The sequence below is a fragment of the Lynx canadensis genome, chromosome B1 (genome assembly GCF_007474595.2).
Source record: "Lynx canadensis isolate LIC74 chromosome B1, mLynCan4.pri.v2, whole genome shotgun sequence".
NCBI classification, from domain to species: domain Eukaryota; kingdom Metazoa; phylum Chordata; class Mammalia; order Carnivora; family Felidae; genus Lynx; species Lynx canadensis.
The window spans coordinates 172,942,235-172,967,709 of record NC_044306.2 but is presented as its reverse complement, the minus strand read 5'-3'; the positions used below and the strand labels follow the sequence as shown (position 1 = coordinate 172,967,709).

The 25,475-nt window shown below is 38.9% G+C and overlaps 1 protein-coding gene and 1 non-coding gene across 3 annotated transcripts in view; both read left to right on the top strand.

The window, feature by feature from the left end:
• The first annotated feature begins 3,949 nt into the window (after positions 1–3,949).
• UBE2K (ubiquitin conjugating enzyme E2 K) overlaps positions 3,950–25,475 on the top strand; it is a 71,751-nt gene continuing 50,225 nt past the window's right edge. The window contains exon 1 of one of the 2 annotated variants that reach the window (XM_030314001.3): positions 3,950–4,200. In XM_030314001.3, coding sequence (XP_030169861.1) covers positions 4,138–4,200 — 63 coding nt within the window. In that variant the 5' untranslated portion in view covers positions 3,950–4,137. The remainder of the gene's footprint in view (positions 4,201–25,475) is intronic. The other variant, XM_030314002.1, reaches the window with a different exon arrangement.
• LOC115513260 lies at positions 19,339–19,492 on the top strand. Its single transcript, XR_003968644.1, has one exon. It is a non-coding gene; the product is annotated as a U12 minor spliceosomal RNA (small nuclear RNA).

Here is a 25,475-nt window from a genome sequence, read left to right as displayed (position 1 = left end):
AAAGTGAAACTGGTATTTTTTTTTTAAAGTAAGTTCCATGCCCAATGTAGGGCTCAAACTCATGATCAAGAGTCTCATGCTCCATCGACTGAGCTAGCCAGGTGCCCCTAAAACTGGTATTTTTAACAGTGAGTGTGTGATATTAATAAAATTATTACTTGTACAGTAATTGTTTTTGTCTACTATTGTTTTTATATCATCAGTGCAAATGTCAACACAGTATAAGGCAAATAATGCCTTAGTTGTACTAAGATTATAGTTTGGTCATTGCAGACTGACCCCTGAAAACATCTCAGGGGCCCCGACATTTCTGTGGATTACACTTTGAGATGAATTCTCCCTATCCCTGACAAAATGTAATTCCTGCAATTCCAGAGGTGTTCTGTTTCTTGTTCATTGATACACCTTTAGGGCCTAGATCATGCCTGGCACATAGTAGACACTCAATAAATAGTTGGTTAACTAATTAATTTTTAATGAAGTAACCAACCAGAACTACATCATGAAGAGTTTATAATCTGCATTACTGGAAACTCATTTTTAAAAAATTAGTTTTGAATAGGTGAAATATACAAGAGGTTACATGGTGAAAGTCTCCCATTTTGCTTTCTCCAAGGCATTTAAGCTGCTTTCTCAGAGATAACCAATACTGTCAGTTCCTTATGCATTTTTCCAGTGATATTTTGAGGATTCACAAACATTATATACACAAGCATATTCATTTCTTCCCTCACATACATGGTAGTATACTGTACACAATATATCCTACATAGTGCTTTTTAAAAAGTAAACTTTGGGGCGCCTGGGTGGCTCAGTCGGTTAAGTGGCCGACTTCAGCTCAGGTCATGATCTCATGGTCCGTGAGTTCGAGCCCCGCGTCAGGCTCTGTGCTGACCGCTCAGAGCCTGGAGCCTGTTTCACATTCTGTGTCTCCCTCTCTCTCTGCCCCTCCCATGTTCATGCTCTGTCTCTGTCTCAAAAATAAATAAGTGTTAAAAAAAATTTTTTTTAAAAGTAAACTTTTTGTGGGGTGCTTGGGTGACTCAATCAGTTAAGTCTTCCACTCTTGGTTTAAGCTCAGATCATGATCTCACAGATCATGAGTTTGAGCCCCACATTGGGGTCTGCGCTGATAGCGCGGAGCCTGCTTGGGCTTCTCTGTCTCCCTCTCTCTCTCTAGCCCTCCCCCATTCGCTCTCTCTCTCTCAAAAAATAAAGAAATAACTATAAAAGTAAATTTTTTCTTTTGGAATAATTGTAGATTTATAGAAAAGTTTCAGAGATGCTTATGTACTCTTTACTTACTTCTATTAATGTTAAGTCTTACATAACCACAGTACCATGTCAAACTGAGAAATTAATATTGGTACAATACTATTAACTAAGTTACAGAATTTATTTAGATTTCACTAGTTAAGTCCTTTCAGTTCTAGGATCTAATTCAATACACCACATTGCATTTAGCACAGTGGTGGTTTTTTTTTTGTTTGTTTGTTTTTTTTTTTTTTTTACTTAAAATGTACTTTGGGAATTATCTCATATCAGTTAATATGCAGTTGCCTCATTCTCTGGAAGGACTGTAGAATGATTTTCTAGAAGTAGAATGTCATGATCAATGATTATGTGTATTTAAAAATGACCTAGCCTCTCTCCCCCAAAGAAACGACCATACTCTTCTAAGTAGACCACTCTGTGATTTGAGTGTTGCCAAGTTTCTTTGAAGTCCAAGATTAAGATTAGGGACTGAATGAAGCTGATAAATTTAAAGTACTCAAGGGGCGCCTGGGTGGCTCAGTCGGTTGAGCGTCCGACTTCGGCTCAGGTCATGATCTCGCGGTCTGTGAGTTCGAGCCCCACGTCCGGCTCTGTGCTGACCGCTCAGAGCCTGGAGCCTGCTTCGGATTCTGTGTCTCCCTCTCTCTCTGCCCCTCCCCCGCTCATGCTCTGTCTCTCTCTCTCTCTGTCAAAAATAAATAAACATTAAAAAGAAAAAATAAAAAAAATAATAAATAAATAAAATAAAGTACTGAAAACAGTTTTTGCACACTTCAAAATAATTACTTTTACTGTACCAACACAAATACACATAAAAATTGCATGATTTACATTACACCAATAACTCATTGTACCATGACCCACATGTATAGCTGGTTCCTCTTAGGACCACTAGGGGGCTCTGCTAGAAGGGTTTTTATAATTTATGTTAGTCCACTCAGGGAACTGTTTCCAAATGATGCTTTAGAATTCTGACCTCTTAAAACCTCAAAGACATCGTATAGTCCAGCTTCCTTATTTTGCAGATGAGGAAACCAAGGTTGGCTAAGATAGCTAGCATGGAAGAGAGCTGGAATCAAAAATCCCCTCTAGGTTCGTGTGGCAGAAGTTCAAGAATTTCTTTTCCATGTGCCTCCACTTGAATGATTCACTGCTAATGGCTATTTCCTTACTGTTGCCATAACTTTAGTAATTTTTGCTAAGACTGTATTTGTGATATTGTTCTAGGATACTTTACTAATTGATTAGGTGAACGGAGTTCATGAAATGAAATAAAAACTTCTAAATAACCTTTTTTTTTAAGTTTAGAAAAAAAATTTTTAATTTTTTTTTTTACTTTTGAGACAGAGAGAGACAGAGCATGAGCAGGGTAGGGTCAGAGAGAGGGGGAGACACAGAATCTGAAGCAGGCTCCAGGCTCTGATCTGTCAGCACAGAGCCCCACACGGGGTTCGAACTCACGAACCGGGAGATCATGACCTGAGGACGCCCAACTGATTGAGCCACCCAGGCACCCCTAAATAACCTTTATTACTTATTTCGGAATGTTCTACTTAAAGTACCTCTCAGCACCAAAACCATATTGCTTATTGAAACCCTAGCAACCACTTTCAAATTGCCTTTCAAACTTACTTTCCACTTAAAACATTTTACTCTTATCTTCATTTGTTCATTCAATATTTATTGAGTGCTTACTAGTGCCAGACACCATCGTAGGCCCAAGGCTTACGGAAGTAAAGCTGCCCTTTCCACACCAGAAGCATGTATTTCTCCATTTTTCACTTTAATATACAAACTATTTTCACATGCTTTAGTGTAGTGGTTCTCCTAGTGTGGTCCCTGAATCAGTAGCAGGGGCAGCAGCATTTGAGAACTTGTTAAGAGATGCATGCAGATTGTTAGGCCCACCCCCCACACTAGGGATGGGGTCCAGGAATTTTTTTCTTTTTTTAAGAAGCTCTTCAGGGATTCTGATGTACACTCATGGTTAGAAACCATTAAAAGTCGGGATTAATTATCTAAGTAGTTCAAAGATCAACATCTGACTTCTAAATCCATCTCAGGCATATCCAATGAGTACCTGTTTCAAATACACCTGCTGGGACCCAACAATGACCACTCTTAATTCAGTGATTTGTAGTACCTGGAATGATCGTAATAATACTGCCACCACAATGGCTTCAGAAGGAAAACGAGCGCAGTGGATTTTCTGGGCTTATACCAACAGCAAATGGGCCAGATCGAGTTCTGGAATGGTGTTTTTATAGATTAGACACAACCAGGCACATTAAGCCCGTGGGTTCTGGGACTGGGTGAGTCAGGACGGCGCTCACAGCCGAGTGGGGCCGCGTGAACCCGTTAGGTCGGGCTCAGCCTTCAGTCAAAGGCCACGGCTGGAAGCGACGACCACACCACAGAGGCTGAAGAGGGGCGGAGGCACAGGAGGGGACCCAAGAGGCCCGGGCAAGGCTGGCCAGCGCGGAAGCCGCACCCTCCTGGCCCCAGACGCCGGCAGGGCGGAGCCACGCGGCCGCAGCTCCGGCAGAGACGCGCTGCGCGGCGCGGCGCGGCGCGGCGCGGCGCGGGCTAGCGTTTGAGGCGTATGGGGCTACAACGGGAGCGGCTGCGCCGCTCGGCCGGGTCAGCGTCTTGCGCATGCGCGGATCCGGCGCCATTTTGGTGGCCGGGCGCGGAGGTGATTCCACACTGAGGAGAGCGCGGCGGCCGGGGTGGCGGTGGCAGCGTTCGTGTGCTCGGGTGTGAGTCGCCGAGGGAGGAGGCGGTGGTGGAAGAGGTGGCGGCGGTGGCGGTGGTCGTAGCGGTGGCGGAGGAGGCGGGTACGAATCAGCTGCGGGCGGAGACATGGCCAACATCGCGGTGCAGCGAATCAAGCGGGAGTTCAAGGAGGTGCTGAAGAGCGAGGAGGTCAGAAATGAACTCCCGGACATCCCCCACCTCAGCCCAGGGTGGGAGGGTTCTTCCAGTAGCGACTTCAGTGTCCCCGGTAACCCCTGGGTGGCCCTCCTTGCGGTCGCCCATCTGCCTGTGGGGAAGCAGCAGTCTCCCCCTGCTTCCGTCGCCTTCCCCTCCCCTCCCCGGGCCCTGGGATGGACCGTCTCGCGGGCGGGTGGTCTGGAGAGGAACACGGTTTGGGGGGCAGATGGAGAAGGGGGCACTTCTTGGAGGGGTGTGAGCTCTAGAGAGAGCCCTGAGGCTGTGGCAACAGCTGGAAGTGTGGCTGTAGGGTGTGGAGGGAGCAGGCCGAGCCTGAGAAAACCCGGGAAGTGGGTTGGGGGAAGGGGAAAGGTGGTAACTGGATCCGGAGAGCCGCGCTGCTCAAAGGCCCACACTTTTAAGGGTATTCTGTATTATAGCCTGTTTGGCCTCCACTGCCCTTTCCTTAGGGAAGGAAGGAAGGAACGGTAAAAGATCTTAGGTGTTGATGAAAAGAGACGATCAGAGTTACTCCTCTTAGTTCGGTGTTGGGAGAGAAGAGGAGACATAAGGAATACTATTTTATTTGAATGGGGGGATAAGGGAATTTTCACCTGAGGTAGGAAATTAATTCCAAATTAGATTATCTCGTTTTCACGCTCCCCCCCCCCCCCAATTCCTAGGCCTCTTTTGACATCTAAATCTTTTTGACTGGGTGAAGGCAAGTTGTTTGGTGTATTAAAGGCATTTAAATATTTTTCGTTAGGAAAAAATAATGGAGAGTATAAGTAGCTTATTTCAAAATACTGTTTACAAGTTACATATCAGAGTCTCTCTTAACACAATGCCTCTGTGACTGTTGGGTTGTGCCATGAAACTTCATTATGATGTCCCTCATAGTTAACTTCTTTTGAAAAACAGCCCTATTTAAAACATGAGATTTCACCAGATATTAGTACATTATTATATCTCCTTATTGAGTAGGTTTATCCCGATGTAACCTGAAATTATTTAAAAAAAAATTTTTTTTTGGTCTCAAGCTGTTTATGAGTCCTGAGGAATTTAAATACTTTAGTGTTGGCCATATTTATGTATATAACATATTCACAACATCCTAGTGATTTGACTCAAAACTATGCAGTTATCAGTACAATTTTTCATACCCAAATCAACAAGAATGTCAAGTTTTTCCTCCTTGGATTTAACAGAGATGAAAAAGTAATACTGAAATAGTTATTTTCAAGATGTCACATACCATTATAGAATGTATCATTGCTATTTGTATTTTTCTTATGTTGAACTTTGATAATCCCAAAGATTTGTGAAATTCAGCATTCTAAGTATGTGATGAGTAATTAACATAAATGATAACACTTGAGCTTTATATCACTGATTCTATCTTTCCAGTTAGACTTGGAGAATATAATTCTTTAAAATTACTTAAAAATAACAAATACTAGCAGATTTACTGAAGGTTGTAGTATATAAATAATGATCTGTTTTACAGAGCATGTGTATGAACTCTGACCTCTGTATTTGTTCAAGTGCCAAAACTCTGAATGGAAGGATGACTTTGTATTTTTTGTGGTACAGTGCAGAAATAGGGTCATAAATGTCTGTACTGATAAACAGTGAAACAATGATTCTAACTTTTTATTTGCAAGAAAATATATTCCAGCACAGTTGACATATATGTTCCTAGTGAAAGATTCATCTAATACTGTTGCCAACAGCCTAAAACATTTTTTCTCTGAAGTTGTACATGCCTGAAACTTAATGTAAGACTTCTAATACTTTATTTTTTATTACTTAAAAATGGTAAGTTGCTGCTTGTAATTCATATGGTCTCTTTGCTTTATATGAGGAGGCTTTCACCATATTTTTAGTACTTCCAATTAAAGCTTAAAAAAATCTTGTATTGCTCTCGCAATGCCTATTGTTAAAATAATACTGCTCTTTATATGTAAGGGATGATGAGGGCTGGCTTCAAGTAAGCGTTATAGTTTTTCAGACGAAGAGAACAGGAAATGCAAACACAAATTATTTTAAGAAGAGTGCCTTTATAAATTTGGAAGGAAACTTCTTCCAGAAAAGAAGTTGCAAAGAACATTAAGGAAAGGGTCAAATAATTTAATCTGGATTATAACCAATAAATAGCTTTATTTTAACGAATATTGTATTTCATCCTAATTTAGTAGGCCCAGTTCTATAAGTGTATTATGTTGGTTTTTTATTTGGAGCTCTTTGAAGGACTTGTACAATCCACATGTTTCCTTATTAAGTGTGTAAATGCAGTATTTTGAGCGTCTGGTCAAGTAATCAAGTATTTCATCATGTCATCTATGTAAATCTCCAGTTTACAAAGTTTGTTTCATATGCTTGTATTTACTAAGAATACTGACTGATTTAAGGGCTTTTTTTTTTTTTTTAAGTTCTTTTATAAAGATAGCTGATATCTGCTGATTCTGACCTTAAGAAGTTATAAGTGGGCATTCTTGGAGTGTGTTAATTAAAATATAGCCTCCAAGATAAATCAAATGTGAAAAGCAAGGTGCAGAATAGTGTGGAGGAGGCCACTATTTGTGTTGGAAGAAGGGGGAAATATGTGTATTTGTCTCTGCAGGTGAGAGGATTAGTGAGGAGAAATTGCTAAAATGTATTAGTTATGTATAAAGGATTTGGGTGTCTGGGGTAACTGGCATCAGAGGATCCCTTTTGAATTTTGAGACATGCAAATATGTTATTTACTTAATAAATAAAGGCATCTAGGCCTTTTTTTCCTGGAGACTGTTTGGAAATCCATCCTTTTATGTGTCAGACATTAATTTTAAATCTGTGTGAATTTTAAGTAGTATTTCAAATTGCCAGGAATGGGAAATTGATTAAAGTACCTTTTATAGTTACTTTATGAGTCGAATTACATAAGTGTTGATTGTGAGGATATAATAAAACTATAATCTATATTCACAGATTGTGTTATTAATTATTATTGCTGTTAACAATAACTACTATTTGTAGAGTGGCTCTCAGTACCATTTATTTATGCATTATTGCTAATTTTCAAGAACAATTCTTTAAATTAGATTTCTTATTTCTTAGATGAGGAAATTGAGATTCAAAGAAGTTAGATAATTTGTAAACATACAGGTTTTGGGTTTGGATCTAGATCTCCTAGTTTTTATATTGTATCACACTGTCATGACTTTCCAAGGATAGGCATACTTTATTTAAAAATAGTTGAGACTGGTTTGTGTTACTGGTTAAAGGATTTAAACCAATCTAATAGTTTAAACATTAAAATAAGTGTTACCTGTAATTAAAGATTTACTTGCATTTCAATACGCAAAATCCTTTTAAATTTGAAGCTCAGTGAAGTAAAATGCCCTTAGGTCAATGCACGTACTGTTTGTTTTTGTGTTATATATTACCTGTAGTTTTTTCATATTGTAGCTGCACTTTGCTAACATTCTTTTTAGGATTCCAATAGGGAATATTTAAATCTGTGGCATTAAAAATTGGTTTCATGAAAACTGTTACTGTGTAAGTTTTCTTTTAAGTATTTAAATGGATTTTGTATTTAGTGTCATTTTAAATTTAACATATTTTATCTATAGAGCTAGTAGGCAAATCTTTAGAAGTTAAAGTCTTGATTACTGTAGACCATAGTTCCTCATTTTTGGCACTGTTGACATTTTAGGCTGATAATGAATTCTTTGCTGTGGGTGGCTCTCTGAGTTGTAGGATGTTAAGCAGTATCCCTGGCTTCTATCACTGGTGGCCGGTAGCATAGCCAACCCTCCTCCCTACCCTCCCTGCCAGTTATAAACTAAAAATGTCTGCAGACTTTGCCAAATGTTGAGAACCACTGCTATAGAAAAAACTCTTTAGAAGAACGTTTCAGACTATTAACTATGTAAGATGTGTGGTATAATTTATTGAAAGGATGAATGAACAGTAAAGGTACAAAAAATTTTATAACATGGCTATTACTAGCTTTGAATGTTGTTTTGTTTTTAAGACTTTTAAGTTTTTCCCTTTGTAAATTAATGATCATCTTTTTCTTGTAAACTTTTTCCTTTTTGATTTAAAGAGAAAGGTGAAATTCCCTGCTGAAAATGAATGTAACCAGAATTTGAACGATATTTTTTTTTTTTTTAAATTTTTTTTTTTTCAATGTTTTTATTTATTTTTGGGACAGAGAGAGACAGAGCATGAACGGGGGAGGTGCAGAGAGAGAGGGAGACACAGAATCGGAAACAGGCTCCAGGCTCCGAGCCATCAGCCCAGAGCCTGACGCGGGGCTCGAACTCACGGACCGCGAGATCGTGACCTGGCTGAAGTCGGACGCTTAACCGACTACGCCACCCAGGCGCCCCTGAACGATATTTTTAATAAGAGTACAAAAGTGGTTTGCTTTCACAGTTACATAAGTTACAGCTCTGTATAACTTAAATAGTGTGCGTTATGGGGTTCTCTGTGTGGATTGAGTGAGGAAAGCTTTTGATTGGGTAAAAAAAAAAAAAAAGGAGTCTGGCTCAATAATACTGTTTGGGTTGCATTTCTTGTTTTATTTCACTATTATAAAGATTTTGATCAGGCATAGCTTAAATTTTTTTTTTTTTACTGTTTATTTATTTTTAAGAGAGAGACAGAGCATGAGTGGGGGAGGAGCAGAGAGAGGGGGAGACACAGAATCCAAAGCATGCTCCAGGCTCTATGCTGTCAGCACAGAGCCCGATGTGGGGCTCGAACCCACGAACCATGAGATCATGACCTGAGCTGAAGTCGGGCACTCAACCGACTAAGCCACCCAGGCGCCTCTGATCAGGCATAGATTTAAATGCATAGGGGATTCCCTAGCTTGTCACCATTTTGTAAAGAATATGTGTTCTTATTTTCCAGTAAATAATGATATTAACAGTTATTGAGCATATTGACCATAGCCCCAAGAGACTTGGTTGGAGATAGATTAAAACTTAGTTAAATACAAAGGGTAAATGTTATGGGAGTTCTGAGGGTGTGTGTATGGAGGGAGGGTTTGTTTTTTTTTTTTTTAAGTTTTCATTTTAATTCCAGTTAGTTAACATACAGTGTTATCTTAGTTTCAGGTGTACAATATTGGAGGGAGGTTTTTGAGCTAGGGTCCAAAGGAAGGTTAAGACTGACCTCAAATTTCAGAAGACAGTGCCAGAGGAATTACAGGAATACTGGAATTTATAAGTACATTTTTTTTTTCTGTAGGCACCTGAATTGGAACTAGGGAGCAGAGATGATTGGCGAAAATTAGGCAAGAGACACATTTACATATTTTGAAAGATTGCATACACAGCCCTGATATACTGTAAACATGGTTGTGGAATTAGCACCTAAGTATCTTCACTGTTATCTTTAGGAAATAACACCTTTTTCATATCAAAGTAAAATTTAACAATAAGGTGTGACCAGCACCCAGATCAGATCTGAAAAAATATTATAAGCACCATAGGAACCCCCAACTGCCCCTTTCTAGTCACTTTCTGACTTGTTTTTTGAGAGAGCGATGGAGACAGAGCATGGGAACAGGGGAGCCGCAGAGAGAGAATCCCAAGCAGACTGTACACTGTCAGTGCGGAGCCCGATGCAGGGCTCAAACCCACAAACTGGGAGGTCATGATCTGAGCTGAAACCAAAGGTCAGACACTTAACCGACTGAGCCATCCAGGCGCCCCACTTTCCTGACTTCTAATAGCACAGATTAAATATGTTTGAGTAAAGAATAGACACAAGTGTATACTATATGTGTTTTAATTTTGAAGGTTTTCAAAAGATAACCTTTAAAATATTTGTTCAAAAAATATATTAGTGGTGTGTGTATAGATATATATATATACATACACATACATAACGTGTACAGCAGACTATTGGCAATGAAAAAGAATGAAGTCTTGCCATTTGCAACAATGTGGATGGAACTACAGTGTATTATGCTAAGCAAAATGTCAGAAAGACAAATACATGATTTCACTCAAGTGGAATTTAAGAAACAAAACAGATGAACATAGGAGAAGAGAAGGGAAAAGAAGATAAAAACAGGGAGGCAAACCATGAGACTCTTAAATACAGAGAACAAGAAACTGAGGGTTACTGGAGGGGAGGTGGATGGGGGGATGGGCATTAAGGAGGGCACTTGCTGGGATCAGTACTGGGTGTTGTATGTAAGCGAAGAATCACTGGGTTGTACTCCTGACACCAATACTACACTGTATGTTAATTTGAATTTAAATTAATAGTGTACTATATATATCTACTCATATATACTATATACTACATATAATAGTGTCTTAGAAAACATGTTAAAATGCATGGAGTATTAGAATTGAAAGACACCATACATCTAGGCCAAATTCCTCATCTATAAGATCAGGAAACAGGCCTAGAGAGAGATTGATTGTTGTTCAGTGACACAGATCTGGTTAACTAACCCAGGCTTTTTGCATACCAGTCCATTCCACCCTTTATATATGGTCACTTTACTGGACTTTTTTTTTTAATGTTATTTTTGAGAGAGAGTGAGGAAGGGACAGAGAGAGGAGAGGAACAGAGGATCCGAAACGGGCTCTGTGCTGACAGCAGCGAGCCCAGTGGGCTCCAGCTCATGAACATGAGATCATGACCTGAGCCAAAGTCAGATGCTTAACCAACTGAGCCACCCAGGTGTCCTGGTACTGTTTTTTTTTTTTCATGAATAGTACTATAAATGCTAATAAAACTTCAAGTAAGAGTGACAATTTAATATTGGCTATTGTATTTAAGTATATCTTGCTTTTTTTTCCCCTTTCGGTGTTAGAACTTAAATTTGGGAGGAGGCAGAGATATTTCACTCCTTAAGCATGATACAGTAAATTTAGCTTAGTGATTAAGAGCGTGGGCTTCAGAATTTGATTTGAGTCCTGACTTTTCTACACTTAACCTGCAGCACTGACTCTGTATCTTAGTTTTCTTATTTGTAAGAATGTAGGAAGATTAAGAGCATCTGTACAGTGCTTAGATCAATGCCTAGGACATATAAATGAATAGCCTATAAGATACCAAAGTTAGTGATATGTTCATATTCTGCTTATTGTTGTTCTTGGATCCTTCAGTGGTGTAGTGATAGCTCTATGAGAATTTGCCTCAAGAAAAGATTTAAGATGAAGGAGCTTTAGTACTTCTGATAGTGATTCTTTGTCATCTGTTTGCAAACAACCTGTGGCCAAGGGGAATTCAGAAGAATATATCTGGGTTTTGTTCTCAAGGTGTTAATCTTTCTTTAGGAGACAGTTAAAAATTGGGGAAGAGTTTGTTAAAATGTGATCTTTTTAAGTGAAAAAGAAATACATTATTTGGAAGCCTTTCAGATAATACAGTGGATTATTTGGGATTTCTTGATATGGCTTTGGTTGCTTTGAACTGAACTAAGAAAACCAGATTCTAATTCTATGGTCTATGTAATCTTCAATCTCTTCATAAAATTTCTAATTTATTTTTTATTTATTTATTTTTTTAAATTCGTAATTTAGGGGCGCCTGGGTGGCTCAGTCGGTTGAGCGTCCGACTTTGGCTCGGGTCACGATCTCGCGGTCCGTGAGTTCGAGCCCTGCATCGGACTCTGGGCTGATGGCTCAGAGCCTGGAGCCTGCTTCCGATTCTGTGTCTCCCTCTCTCTCTGCCCCTCCCCCGTTCATGCTCTTTCTCTGTCTCAAAAATAAATAAACATTAAAAAAAATTTTTTTTTAATTCCTGATTTAAAATTGGGTCTTGGAAGCTAGAAAGTGGCAGTCACATCCATCTAACATCCGTGGTGGTCTCTTAGTAATTCTGAGATGAGATAACTTCATTTCATCCAAAATTCTTGCCCTTTTTCTTCCTTTAGTTCTTTGTTTTTATTACAAATTTAAAATAATAAATACCTATAGTTGAATGCATGTTGTCTGCCATTTTATGTGTATGGCAGCCTTATGAGATTGATGTTATTCTTGTTTTCCAGATTAGAAAATTGGAGCTCTGAAGAAACTAAATAATTTACTCAGTATCAAGCAATTTATTGGTGGAACAGGGGTTTGAAACCAGGTCTCTGACTCCCAGACATTTACTGATTAAGGTGTAAAAAAGAGTGTACAATCATATCTTCTGCTTGCTTCCTGCTCATTATTATTAAAGATTTTTTTTAAATTATGGAATATTTTACACTTAGAAGTTTAGAAGACAGTCGGTGTGAACATCTTTTATGTCCATGGTATAGATTTAACAGATCTTAACTCTCTCATACTAGATTAACTCTTAACTCTCCCCTTTCCCCCAAGAAATAAAACACAGATGAAGATCACTTTGTAACCTTTTCCCTACTCCATTCTCTTAGAAGTAATCACGTGCAGAAGATGGCCTATATCCTTTCCATTCATACTTTTGTTTTTACTATTGAAACCATAGTATTTTTGAGTGTAAAAATACTTTTTAGTGTTTTTAAAAGTTTAAAAAATTTTTTTCATAGTTGACTAATATTCTAAATTGGCAACTTTTCTTCTTAGCCTTTTTTTTTTTTTTTTTTTAGAATTTGTCCATGGCAATGCATATTGCTTTAGTTCTTTAAATTATGTAGAATTCCACATCAGGTTTTGTTTGTTTCTTTATTCATTCTCAATGGGCAGCATGAACTTTCAACATTTAGCCCTTTAAAAAAAGAGAAAAAAAAAAAAAGAAAAAATCAAACATTATTATGTTTTCTTGGGCACATAAGAATTTTCCTAGGAAGTAGAATTGCGGGATCTGTGTGTGTTTTGCATCTTTTACATCACTGGGTGTTGCTTCATTGTTCTATGGATGATTGTATCATTACACTTCTCTAGTGGTGTATAGGTTCTGGTGACCTAACATTTGTAAGACTTAGATTTTTGTCAGGGCCCCTGGGTGGTTCAGTTGGTTAAGCGTCTGACTCTTGATTCCAACTGTTAATTTTGTCTCAGGTCATGATCTTGGGGTTTGAGAGATTGAGCCCCATGTGGGGCTCTGCTCTCATAGTGAAGAGCCCACTTAAGATTCGTTCTCTCTCTCTCCCTCCCTCTCCCCCCCTTCTCATACACACACACACACACACACACACACACACACACACTAAATAAGCATAAAAAAAGGACTCAGATTTTTGTCAGTCTGATGGATGTGGAATTGTAGCTTATTCTAATTTTAATTTCCTTCACCAGTAGAGATATTAAGCATATTTTTGTGTTTATTGGCCATTAGGCAGGCGTTCTTTTGTGAATTTAGTGTTTTCATTCCTTACCCATTTAAAAAAAAATTTGGATAGTTTGTATTTTTCTTATTGATTTGCAGAAATTCTTTTTTTTTTTTTTTTTAATTTTTTTTTTCAACGTTTATTTATTTTTGGGACAGAGAGAGACAGAGCATGAACGGGGGAGGGGCAGAGAGAGAGGGAGACACAGAATCGGAAACAGGCTCCAGGCTCCGAGCCATCAGCCCAGAGCCCGACGCGGGGCTCGAACCCACAGACCGCGAGATCGTGACCTGGCTGAAGTCGGACGCTTAACCGACTGCGCCACCCAGGCGCCCCAGATTTGCAGAAATTCTTTATGTATTTATATGTATTTACATTATGTGACGTTTTTTAACTTTTGTGCTCTTTTAAAATTGTGGTATGCTATACATGTAAAACTTAAACATCTTGTATATTTTTAAGTGTACAGTTTTAACGGCATTCATTAACATTGTACAACCATTACTACCATCCATTTCCAGAACTTGTAAAACTTGTTTCATCTTGTAAAACTGTGAAATTCCCACCAAAAACTCTTTACTTCTTTGTTGCCCAGTCCTGGAATTCATCACTGTACTTTTTGTCTATGAATTTGACTATTACATGTTATTTGTCCTTTTATGACTGTCTTATTTTGCTTAACTTTGTCATATTTATTATCTAACTGAAGTTTAATTTTTAAGTAGTCACATTTTTTGGGCAGTACCTCTGCCTCAGTTGAGTGTGCAACTCGATCTTGGGTGAGTTCAAGCCCCACATTGGGGGTAGAATTTACTTGAAAGAAAGCAAGCAGTCACATTTTTCTATCTTTTCCTATATGGTATGCTTTTTGTATTTTGTTTAAGAAATCTTTTCCTACTTTGATTATTTTAAAGATATTTAATGCTTGGTTATAGGAACAAATATAGGTTATATTCCCTAACTTTTTTTTTTTTTTAGCGTTTATTTATTTTTGAGAGACAGAGAGAAACAGAGCACAAGCAGGGGAGGAGCAGAGAGAGAGAGAGAGAGGGAGACACAGAATCTGAAGTAAGCTCCAGACTCCCCAGCTGTCAGCACAGAGTCTGACATGGGGCTTGAACCCACGAACCGTGAGATAATGACCTGATCTGAAGTCAGATGCTTAACTGACTGAGGCACACAGGTGTCTCCCCACCCCACCACCCCCGGTTTTTTTGTTTTTTTTGTTTTTGGTATTCCTTAACTTCTGCGTTCAGGCTTTTATCCTGACCATATCATATGGAAGCTACTTCAGGCATTACCAGTATCTTCTGATACATCAGACTAACTTCTCAGCGGTCCATTTTGTATACCTTTCACTTCCATTTCTGTATCAGAACTTGCCTCTTTTGGTTACTCTGATCCTGCTTTTCTGGTTTTCCTTGAATACTATCATTTATTTTTTTGTTTTTGTTTTGAGAGATCACACATGCACTTGAGCAAGGGAAGGGGACAGAGGAGCAGAGGGGGAAAAAGAATCTTAAGCAGGCTCCCTGCCTAGTACAGAGCCCGACTCAGGGCTTGATCTCATGACCATTAGGTCATGACCTGAGCTGAAATCATGAGTTGGACACTTATCCAACTGAGTCACTCAGGGGCCCCTGTGTCACTACTCTTGGTAAGTTGATTTCTTCTCCCATTCTCCATTTATCTTCTAAATCTTTGTTTCCTCTTTTACATTCCTTTTAAACACTCTAGGTCAGGTTTGCAAAGCTCAGATGGGCTATTTATAGTAAAACTGTTTGCTTATTTACACTTACTTCTCTGCAACCTCTGTTCAACCCTCCTAGTGCCATGCCACAGAATTTAATTTTTAAAATATGATCTTGTCATTTTCCTTTAGGTTTTCTACTGCCCATTGTACAAAGTCAAAACTTGTATACTTTTGTTCTAGTGTATCTTTCCTGACCTATATCCTGTCAAGTCTCAACACAGTTGCATGCCTACATGTACTTCACTCTCTCAGACCTTCAGCTACACTAAATTGCATACTGTTTAGTGCTGTGTCTGCCTGGGATAAGCCCTTACCTCCTCCTTTGCCTTTTGAAATTTACTTACCCTAAGATGCCTCTCCTGATAAATCTCTCATGAAAACACAGTTTACTTTTGTTCTCCAGTGTCACTTAGTCAGGATTTTGTTAGAGCAGTTACTGTATTGGTAACTGTACATATGTTTTTCTGCTCCTACTCGATATCATTGAGCTCCTTGAGATACTTACTCATCTTTATTTCTTCACCTTGTATAGTGCCTGGAATGTAGTGTGGGCTTAGTAACATTTAAAATAAGCCACGGTGCTTGGATGGCTCAGTCAGTTGAGTGTTCAACTCAACTCAGGCCATGATCTTACGGGTCTTGAGTCCTAGCCCCACCTTAGGCTTTGTGCTGGCAGCATGGAGCCTGCTTGGATTCTCTGTCTCCCTCTCTCTCTGCCCCTCCCCTGCTCATGCTTACTCTTTCAAAAATAAACATTAAAAAAACATATTTTAAGCCAAAAAAACCTTTGATAGGCACCTAATATTTTTTGGAGCTGCTGTCCAAAGTGCAAAACCTTTGCATAGGTTTAGGGCAGGCCTGTTAACTCGGTTAATTATTTTCAGCCTTTTGCAATTACATATTTTTCTAGTGATTACAAATGCAGGACTAGTATATGTAACCTTCTCTCAAGTGACTGGGTATTTGTAGGTTTCTTTGTTTTGTGTGGACTCTCCTATTTGGAATTGGCATACTCAAGTGTAGATTTCTGATACTATTGCTTTTCAGCAGTGATAATACATTTTGTGCTTCATTTTTCTTAAATCATTTTGTAGTAGTTCCTTTTTTCTTTAAATATATAGAATATACTGAAGTTTATGCATCTGTTGAACATTTGGTTATTTTCCAGCTTTTGCTGGTGTACATAGGTAAGAATTTTGGGTGTGTATCTTAGAGTCATTGGGTGTTTGAATGAGGTATTAGGTGGTTAGATGTGTCAGACATTGTATCTATAGGCTTGCTCATACTTTGGCTATATCCTTAGGTGTTTACTTAGGTGCTTTATCTCTATCTGCTGGCTCTTAGGAACTGTGAGTGTGAGTCATTGAAGGCAGAGACTTATCTTACATTTTCAGTTCTCCATTGTTTAGCACACTGCCAGGTAAGCAGGAAGCACTTGTTTTCCCACATGAGTTTAAGGACTTTTTTAAGTGCCAGGGAGCTCATCCCCAATCACTGTAAAAGTAATACTGCTTATTCTGCTTCTGAGACTAGGGACTTTATAGTATATTGATAAAGGTGGCCTCTAGACAAAGTTGGGTTTCTGTTTAAGTGTTGATAATGTAGTCAGGTTGTGATTTGGGGTAATAGTCAAAGCCAAAAACTGGGAAATAAGATGGTGGAAAGGCAATCTATTTTTGTTTTATTCTGTAGTTTTCCCTGTTAAAGATTTCAAGGAGCATCTATTCAATATTATATATGACATCGTCTGTATCAGTGTGGGTTAACTCTTAAGTTTACGTTTTCTCCACTTATTCAACAAATATTTATTGAATGCCACCTATGTTTGTTAGTAAGATATGGTCTATGCTATTATGGACTAAATTATGGTCTAGTAAGGCAGTGACACATTGACAATTGTATGTATGTTTGTTGAGTTTAAATAAGGAGAACTGTGGGGGTGAGGTAACCTAACCTCAGGGAAAGAGTTCCTAGGGAATAACCCTTAAACTGAAACTTGGGAGGGTAAATTGGAATTAACTTAGTCATACATTAGGATGATCAATTCTTATATGCCTATAGAAAGCACTAATCATTATACAGTCAAGAATGTAGAACCATTTAATTACTTTTCCCTTTTAAATAAATAGCCAATTTTTGTGAATACAAAAGTAACACATACTTGCTTATTGAATTTTGGAAAATACATAGAACTATAATAAAGTAAAAATTATGTGTAATCCTACCCCTGGGGATAATCCTTTTCTTATGTTTTTGTTTTGTTTGTGATATATTTTAGATATACAGAGAAACATCTTAATTTTGGTTATTTCCTTCCATTGGTTTTTAATGTATGTTCATATATACACGTATTTAGAAGTGGTTTTTTGTTTTTTAAGCGAGGCTTTTCTTAAAATGTTTATTTTTTTAAAATTCTTTTATTATTTATTTTTGAGAGAGACAGGGTGTGAGCAGGGGAGGGGCGGAGAGAGGGGGGAGACACAAAACCGGAAGTAGCTCCAGGCTCTGAGCTGTCAACACAGAGCCCAACACGGGGCTTGAACTCCCAAACCATGAGATCATGACCCGAGCTGGCTGAGCCACCCAGGTGCCCCTAATGTTTATTTTTGGGAGAGAGACTGAGACTGAGCGTGAGCGGGGGAGGGGCAGAGAGAGAGGGAGACACAAAATCCAAAGCAGGCTTCAGGCTCTTCTGCTGTCAGCATGACGTGGGGCTCGAACCTGTGGACCGTGAGATCATGTCCTGAGCTAAAGTTGGATGCTTAACCGACTGAGCCACCTAGGCACCCCCATATTTAGAAGCTTTTAAAAGACCTTTGAATATAATTCGAATTTGACTTGCATCCCAGATTTGTAATGTCTTTTAGTCATTTGAAGCTGCCTTTCCCTACTAGAGTCCCTACTCTTTTTTTTTTTTTTTTTTTAAACGTTTTTTTTTATTTTTGGACAGAGCGAGACAGAGCATGAACGGGGGAGGGGCAGAGAGAGAGGGAGACACAGAATCGGAAACAGGCTCCAGGCTCTGGGCCATCAGCCCAGAGCCCGACGAGGGGCTCGAACCCACAGACCGTGAAATCGTGACCTGGCTGAAAGTCGGACGCCCAACCGACTGCGCACCCAGGCGCCCCTGGAGTCCCTACTCTTGAGAAGCTCTAAAGTAAGCATCATGGCTCCTCTTTGTATCATCAGTATCAACACGTCTTTAATTTATTTAACAAATATTTGAAGGCTTCCTTTATGCTAGGTGATATGTGCTGAGAATATAGTGATGAGTGGGGTAAGGTAAGACAGACAAGTGATAAAAGTGCGGAGAAATATGTTGTATAGATGAAATTAATTAGTTGGGTTTTTTTTAATGTGTATTTTGAGAGAGCGTGTGTGCGCGCGTGCAGGTGTGTGCACAGGTGTGAGGGGGCAGAGTGAGTGAATCCCAAGCAGGCTCCATTCTGTCAGTGCAGTGAGATCATGACCTTAGCCTAAATCAAGAGTCAGATGCTTAATCGACTGAGCCATCCAGGAGCCCCTAACTGGTTGTTTTTGATTGGATGTTTAGAAAAGGCCTTTCCTAAGACTTTAGACTTAAATTGAGATCTTAATGATAAAGCTTGTTTCTAGGGGAAGAAAATTCCAGATCAGAGGAAATAGTTAATACAAAACCCATAAAGTAGAAATGAATTTGATATGTTTAAGCAAGCAAAAGGAGGTTATTGTAGCTGGAGTACTGTAGGTAAGAGGCAGAGAATGACGTAGGCAGGAGCCAGATGACATAAAACTTCTAGGCCCAAAGTAACGAGTTTGTATTTTAAGTGACTCTAAGAGCCATTTGAGGATTTAAAGAAAGAAAAGAACAAAATTTTTTTTTTATTTTTTTTTTATTTTAAAATTTTTTTTCAACGTTTTTTTATTTATTTTGGGACAGAGAGAGACAGAGCATGAACGGGGGAGGGGCAGAGAGAGAGGGAGACACAGAATCGAAACAGGCTCCAGGCTCCGAGCCATCCGCCCAGAGCCTGACGCGGGGCTCGAACTCACGGACCGCGAGATCGTGACCTGGCTGAAGTCGGACGCTTAACCGACTGCGCCACCCAGGCGCCCCCAAAATTTTTGTTTTTAAAAGACCACTTTGATGCCTTAAACTTCTGAGTAAGAAAAATAACGATTTGGGTGATGCCTGAATCCTCACTGCTAATGTGAGATGAGATGAATTTCTGAGTGGGTAAAGGTTGCCCCTAAGGTGACCTGCCTGTTTTGTGGGATCCTTGGGAGTCAGGATCTGCCTGTCCCCCCTTAAAAAAAAAAAAAAGACCACTTTCGCTGCTGTGTGGAGAATGTATTAACCAAAGATGTAAGGAAGAAGGATTTAGGAGTTAGGGGTTGAGTTTGGCTGGATGTAACCAAAGAAATGGTAGTAGTGGGTTAAACAATATGTAAAGTCAAGAGAGAAGTATCCTAGAGTTGCGTGGTTAGAGGTTTTACAGTGTTAATAGACTACTAACTTTCAATTTACCAGTAGGAGTTTGACCCTTGTCCTTAAACTCTCAAAATGCCTGGCAGAGGTTCAGACAACATTTCTGAATTTTCAGAAAGGGAAACGCATTACCTACATGTCCAGCTGAGTTCACCCTTTTTAAAGAGCTTTCTGAGAAATCCCATTCAGTGACTTCTGTTTTTATTTATTTTTTTTCCAGGATTGTGTCATAATTTCTTGGTTTAAGGAAGGCTAGGAAATGTTTTTAGCGGAGCACATTGCTCCCCAGTTAAAATCAGCATTTCATTAGTAAGGAAAAAGAAAAGAAAATTGGTTAGGCATTTTGTCATGTGGGGGTGGGGAATGGCAGGAATGAACTTAGGAAGATTATTTGGGAAGCCTTTCTAGATAGCGTAGGCAAGAGATGATTGTAGCTTGGGGTTATGATAGAATAGGAGGCTGAAAAGTATTTGGAATATGTTTTAAAGGTAGGGTCACAAGAGCTTGCTGATGTTACAGATGAAAAGTGAAGAAACGAGAAAAACACCTAGACTTTTGTCTTTAGCAACCAGACAGATGATGCTGCTAATTTCTGAGATGGGAAAGAGTGGGAGGAGCACATTGAAATTGTCTGGGAAGATTAAGATTTTTGCTTTGTTCTTGTTAAGTTAAAGCTTAGACTGGATGACTTAACTCTAGGAGAATTTAGTTAGAAAAGGAGGGAGTCTAGGACAAAGTCCTGGTTTTTGTCATGGACCCCTAGCATCTTTTGAAGTTGAGCCTAGAAGAAACAACAAAAGATAAGAACAGTGAACTATTAGTGATATATTAGGAAAACCAGGGAGTGTGGTATCATTGAAACCAAGAGAAGACAGAATTCTGAGTGTGGTCAACTTTATTATGGTGCTGAGTGGGAGAAATGACATTGAATTTGAGATGCAGTGATTATTGATGACCTTGACTGGAATATTTTCATTGGAATGCTGAAGATGGAGTTATGATTGGAGAGAGTTAGTAAAAGAAAATGAGATAAGGAACTGACACCTTAAAAAAGCTAAAGCAACTTTAAGGGCTTTGCTTTGACAGAGGAGCAGAGAAGAGAGGGGGAGCTGCAGAAGAATATGACTTCAGAGATCTTTATTTTTTTTAAATGCTTCTTTATTTTTGAGAGAGAGAGAGAGAGAGAGACAGAGTGAGAGTGGGGGAGGGGCAGAGAGAGGGAGACACTTAATCCAAATCAGGCTCTAGGCTCTGAGCTGTCAGCACAGAGCCTGATGTGGGGCTCGAACCCACGAACTGTGAGATCATGACCTGAGCTGAAGTCAGACACTTAACCAACTGAGCCATCCAGACGCCCCAGCTTCAGAGATCTTTAAAAAAAATTCTGAGGGGCACCTGGGTGGCTCAGTCGGTTAGTCCTGCAACTAACTCTTCATTTCTGCTCGGGTCATGATCTCACGGTTCATGGGTTCGAGCCCTGCATTGGGCTCTGCACTGACAGTTCAGAGCCTGCTTGGGATCCTCTCTGCCCCTCCCTGCTTGTGCTCTCTGTCTCTCTCTCAAAATAAATAAACTTAGGGATGCCTGGGTGGCTCAGGCGGTTAAGCATTTGACTTCAGCTCACATCATGATCTTATGGTCCATGAGTTCGAGCCCTGCGTCGGGCTCTGTGCTGTCAGTTCAGAGCCTGGAGCCTGCTTCGGATTCTGTGTCTCCCTCTCTCTCTACCCCTCCCCCACTCACGTTCTATTTATATCAAAAAATGAATAAATGTTAAAAATTTTTAAAAATAATAAACTTAAAAATTGATATTGATTATATTTATGTGTTGATGGATGGGAGAAATTGATTATACTAGAGAAAGGAGGAGTAATTGAATGTGTAAAGTTCTTGAGAAGAACGGAGGGGTGGTATCACTAGCATAAATGGAGGGATTAATCTGTAATAGGAGCAAAGACACTTAGGGCAAATGTTAAGTTTTCACTTGAGATTTGTGGTCTTCACTTGAACATGAGACCAATTAATGATGGTTGTGTGTTATTGTCCCCAACCCCAGCAGTGCTGCTTCAGGCAGACACAGAAAGGATTTTTGTTTTTTGTTTTCAAGTTAATTGGGGAATAAGTTTAACTAGCAGTGGGGCTTTGCCTTATGAGTACCTCGAAGGAACAAAAGCACCAAGGTTTGCAAGGGAGTGATTGATAATGAGGGAGAGTGGTGATGTTCGATTAAGCCAGCTAGTAGCTAGGTTTGGAGTACTAAAGTGAACTTGATTTCAAGAATTTCGGAATCTGAGAAACTTGAAATGGATTTCAGAGAAGGTGCAATTTTGGTGATGACAAAATCAAGTGTATGGCCATGGGTTTAAGATCTTATGGTCTGTAAATATCAGAAGCACAGTCTTTGTTTCCTTGTTCTTTTTTGAGAATTTAGAAATGTACAAAGATGACACATGTAAGCAACAATCTCATCAGTCACAGATATCTGTTGCTATTACCATCCTTTTTTTCTTTATACCAAATCAATGTCTTGGTTACATACTAAGTATTGTTTTGTACTTTTTCTCTTAATATATCTTGTATTTTCTGTGTGACATTAAATATTCTTTAAAACGTTACTGTTAGGGGTGCCTGGCTGGCTCAGTTGGTGGAGTATGCGACTCTTGATCTCGGGTTGTGAGTTTGAGCCCAAATTTGGGTGCAGAGATTACTTAAAAATAAGATCTTTACCTGGATGGCTCAGTGGGTTAAGTGTCCAATTCTTGATTTCAGCTTAGGTCATGATCTCATGGTTTTTGAGTTTGAGCCCCATGTTGGTGGGCTCTGTGCTGACGGTGCAGAGCTTGGTTGGGATCCTCTGTCCTTTCTCTGCCTCTCCCCTGCTCATTCTCTTTCTCTCAAAAACAAACTTTTTAAAAAGTTTAAAAAAAAAATAGGGGTGCCTGGGTGGCTCAGTTGGTTAAGCATCCGACTTTGGCTCAGGTCACGATGTCACAGTTGGTGAGTTCCAGTCTTGCGTCAGGTTCTGTGCTGGCTTGTGTCAGGCTCAGAGCCTGGAGCTTGCTTTGAATTCTGTGTCTCCCTCTCTCTCTGCCCTCCCCTGCTCACACTGTCTGTCTCTCTCAAAAAAAAGCCATTAAAAATTTAAGTAAAAATAAATAAAATCTTTAAAACAAAATGTTTACTATTTAAATATTAAATAGTATTAAATATTAATAGTAAGTTACATATTTAATATTTGGTATTGCCTGACTAAACCATCCTTTTTTTTTATTATTATTTTTTTTAAGTTTTATTTAAGTAATGTTTACAACCCAACATGGGGCTCGAACTCCCAACCCCAAGATCAGGAGTTCTATGCTCTTCCCACAGAGCCAGCCAGGTGCCCCTAAACCATTCTTTTGTTGAACATTTAAAAGTTATTTTTTCCACTCTGTGTAGAGAGAGAAAATGGAATATCTTTACATAATTTTTATATGAGTTTATTTTCCTAAGATAGATTTCCTGGAAAAAAGTTACTGGGTCATAGTGTCTGAACTTTTCATATGCTTATGACCAAAGTGCTTCCCAGAAAGTTTGTTGTCAATTTCTGTAGTACTGGCACTGCATGAGGCAGCCCATTTCATCATATTCTCACCATTAATACAATCTTTTTTTAAAGTCAAATAGAAAAATCAATTGTCCAATTTTATTTTTTTATTTAACTTTTTATTAAGAAAACTTTTGGGGCACTTGGGTGGCTCAGTTAGTTGAGTCTGGCTTTAGCTTAGGTCCTGATCTCGCAGTTGTAGGTTCAAGCCCCACATCGGGCTCTGCTGACAGCTCAGAGCCTGGAGCCTGCTTCAGATTCTGTGTTTGTCTCTCTCTCTGCCCCACCCCCGTTGTGCTGTCTCAAAAATAAGTATTTTAAAAAATTTAAAAAATTTTTTCAAGTGGAAATTTGAAATATACTTACATTCTCACTACCTAGGTTGAACAATTGTTAATGTTGCTGTTATGAAGATAATTCACTACCAAAATCTTGAGCATATATCTCCTAAAAATAACATTCTTTTACGTAACCATGGTATCATTATCCTATCTAAGAAAATGTTAATTCCTTGATATCTAATATTCATATTACCGCAGGTAACTAAAAACTGTTTTCATAGTTTTTTGGGGGGCGGAACAGGATCCACTTACAGTTTACAAATTGCATATGGATGTAATTTTTAGTCTTTTAAAATTTACACTGGTTCTCCCCCACACACCCTTCTTTTTTTTCCTTTTTTTGACACTGAAAATCCTGGAGATTTCCTTATGGTGGTGCTTTTATAGTTATTATAAACTGGGAGTTTAGTGTAAAGCTTTGACTAGGTTCAGTTAGACATTTTTGACAAATATAGTATATAGCTCATACTGAGTCAATTTAATAGATCTGTGATAATATCAGGTTGTTTAGTGATGCTAGGTCAGTTGGATCTTGCCTGAGTCAGTTATTTCATTGGGGGTTGCAGAAATTTGGTTTTCCTAATTACCAATTTTACATTTGTATAGCTAATTATATATATATGTGTGTGTGTGTATATATATATATATATATATATAATATGTCTACATATTATATATACACGTATATGCACACACAGTATTCTTTTAGAAATGAGTTTTCTGTCACCAACTGAATGAAAATTATTATTAAAGATTTGGTATAATAGTCATCTCCACTGACAATAAATGGTTTCCCCCTTTTTCTTTCTTTCTTCTTCTTGTCTTTCTTTCCTTTCTTACTTTCTTCTTCCTTCTTCCTTATCTTTCTTTCTTCTTTCTTTCTTTCCCTTTCTTTCTTCCCTTTCTTTCTTCTGTTCTTTCTAGTTCTTATTTGAGAACTAGAGAGAGAGTGTGAGCAGGGGAGGGGCAGAGAGGGAGAGAGAGAATCTCAGCGGGCTTGGCACTGTCAGGGCAGATTCTGACTCAGGGCTTCTGACAACTGTGAGATCATCACCTGACACCAAGTCAAGAGGTGCTTACCAAACTGAGCCACCTAGGGTGTCCCAATCCTCTTTCTCTTTCTTTCTTATCAGTGTGTGGGATGTCTTAGTCCACCTGTGTTACCATAGACAAAATGTCATAGACTGGTGGCATAAACAAAAATTAATTTTCTGACAATTTTATTAGAGTTGGAGACTTCCAAGTCACAGCTTCAAAAAGCAATTTGAGATTTGTTTCAGGTTGTTTGAAATTTTGTGGTTAAAATAACAGTTTATGCAAAATAAATTCATGTTGAATTTTATGAAAGTGTTTTGTGTTTAGGGTGCCTGGGTGGCTCAGGGTGTCCAACTCTTGATTTCAGCTCAGGTCATGATCTCACAGTTCCTATGATTGAGCCCCACCTTGGCTCTGTGCTGACAGTGTGGCACCTGCTTGGGATTCTTTCTTCCCTCTTCGCCCACCCCTGCTTGGTGCACATGCACTCTCTCTCAAAGTAAATAAACTTAAAAAAAAAAGTGTTTAGATGGAAGGATTACTCTAAGTGGTAGAAGTAATAGTATAGTTTGTCTTTCCCTTTTTTAAGAAAACTAATTTTGTCTCAGTTTTAGATACATATTCTTTGTCAAAGTAAAGGCTGTATTTGTCAGATTAAGGCATTTCCAGATACCTTTTTGATAAAAGTTTTCATGGAGTGAAGTCATTCTTGAATTCTTAGAATAAATCCCTCTTGGTCATAGTGAATAGTACTTTACATTTGTAATGGTATATCAACCAAGATTTTACTCAGAGTTGTATGTCTTTTCGGTGAGACTTGCCTGTATTTGTTC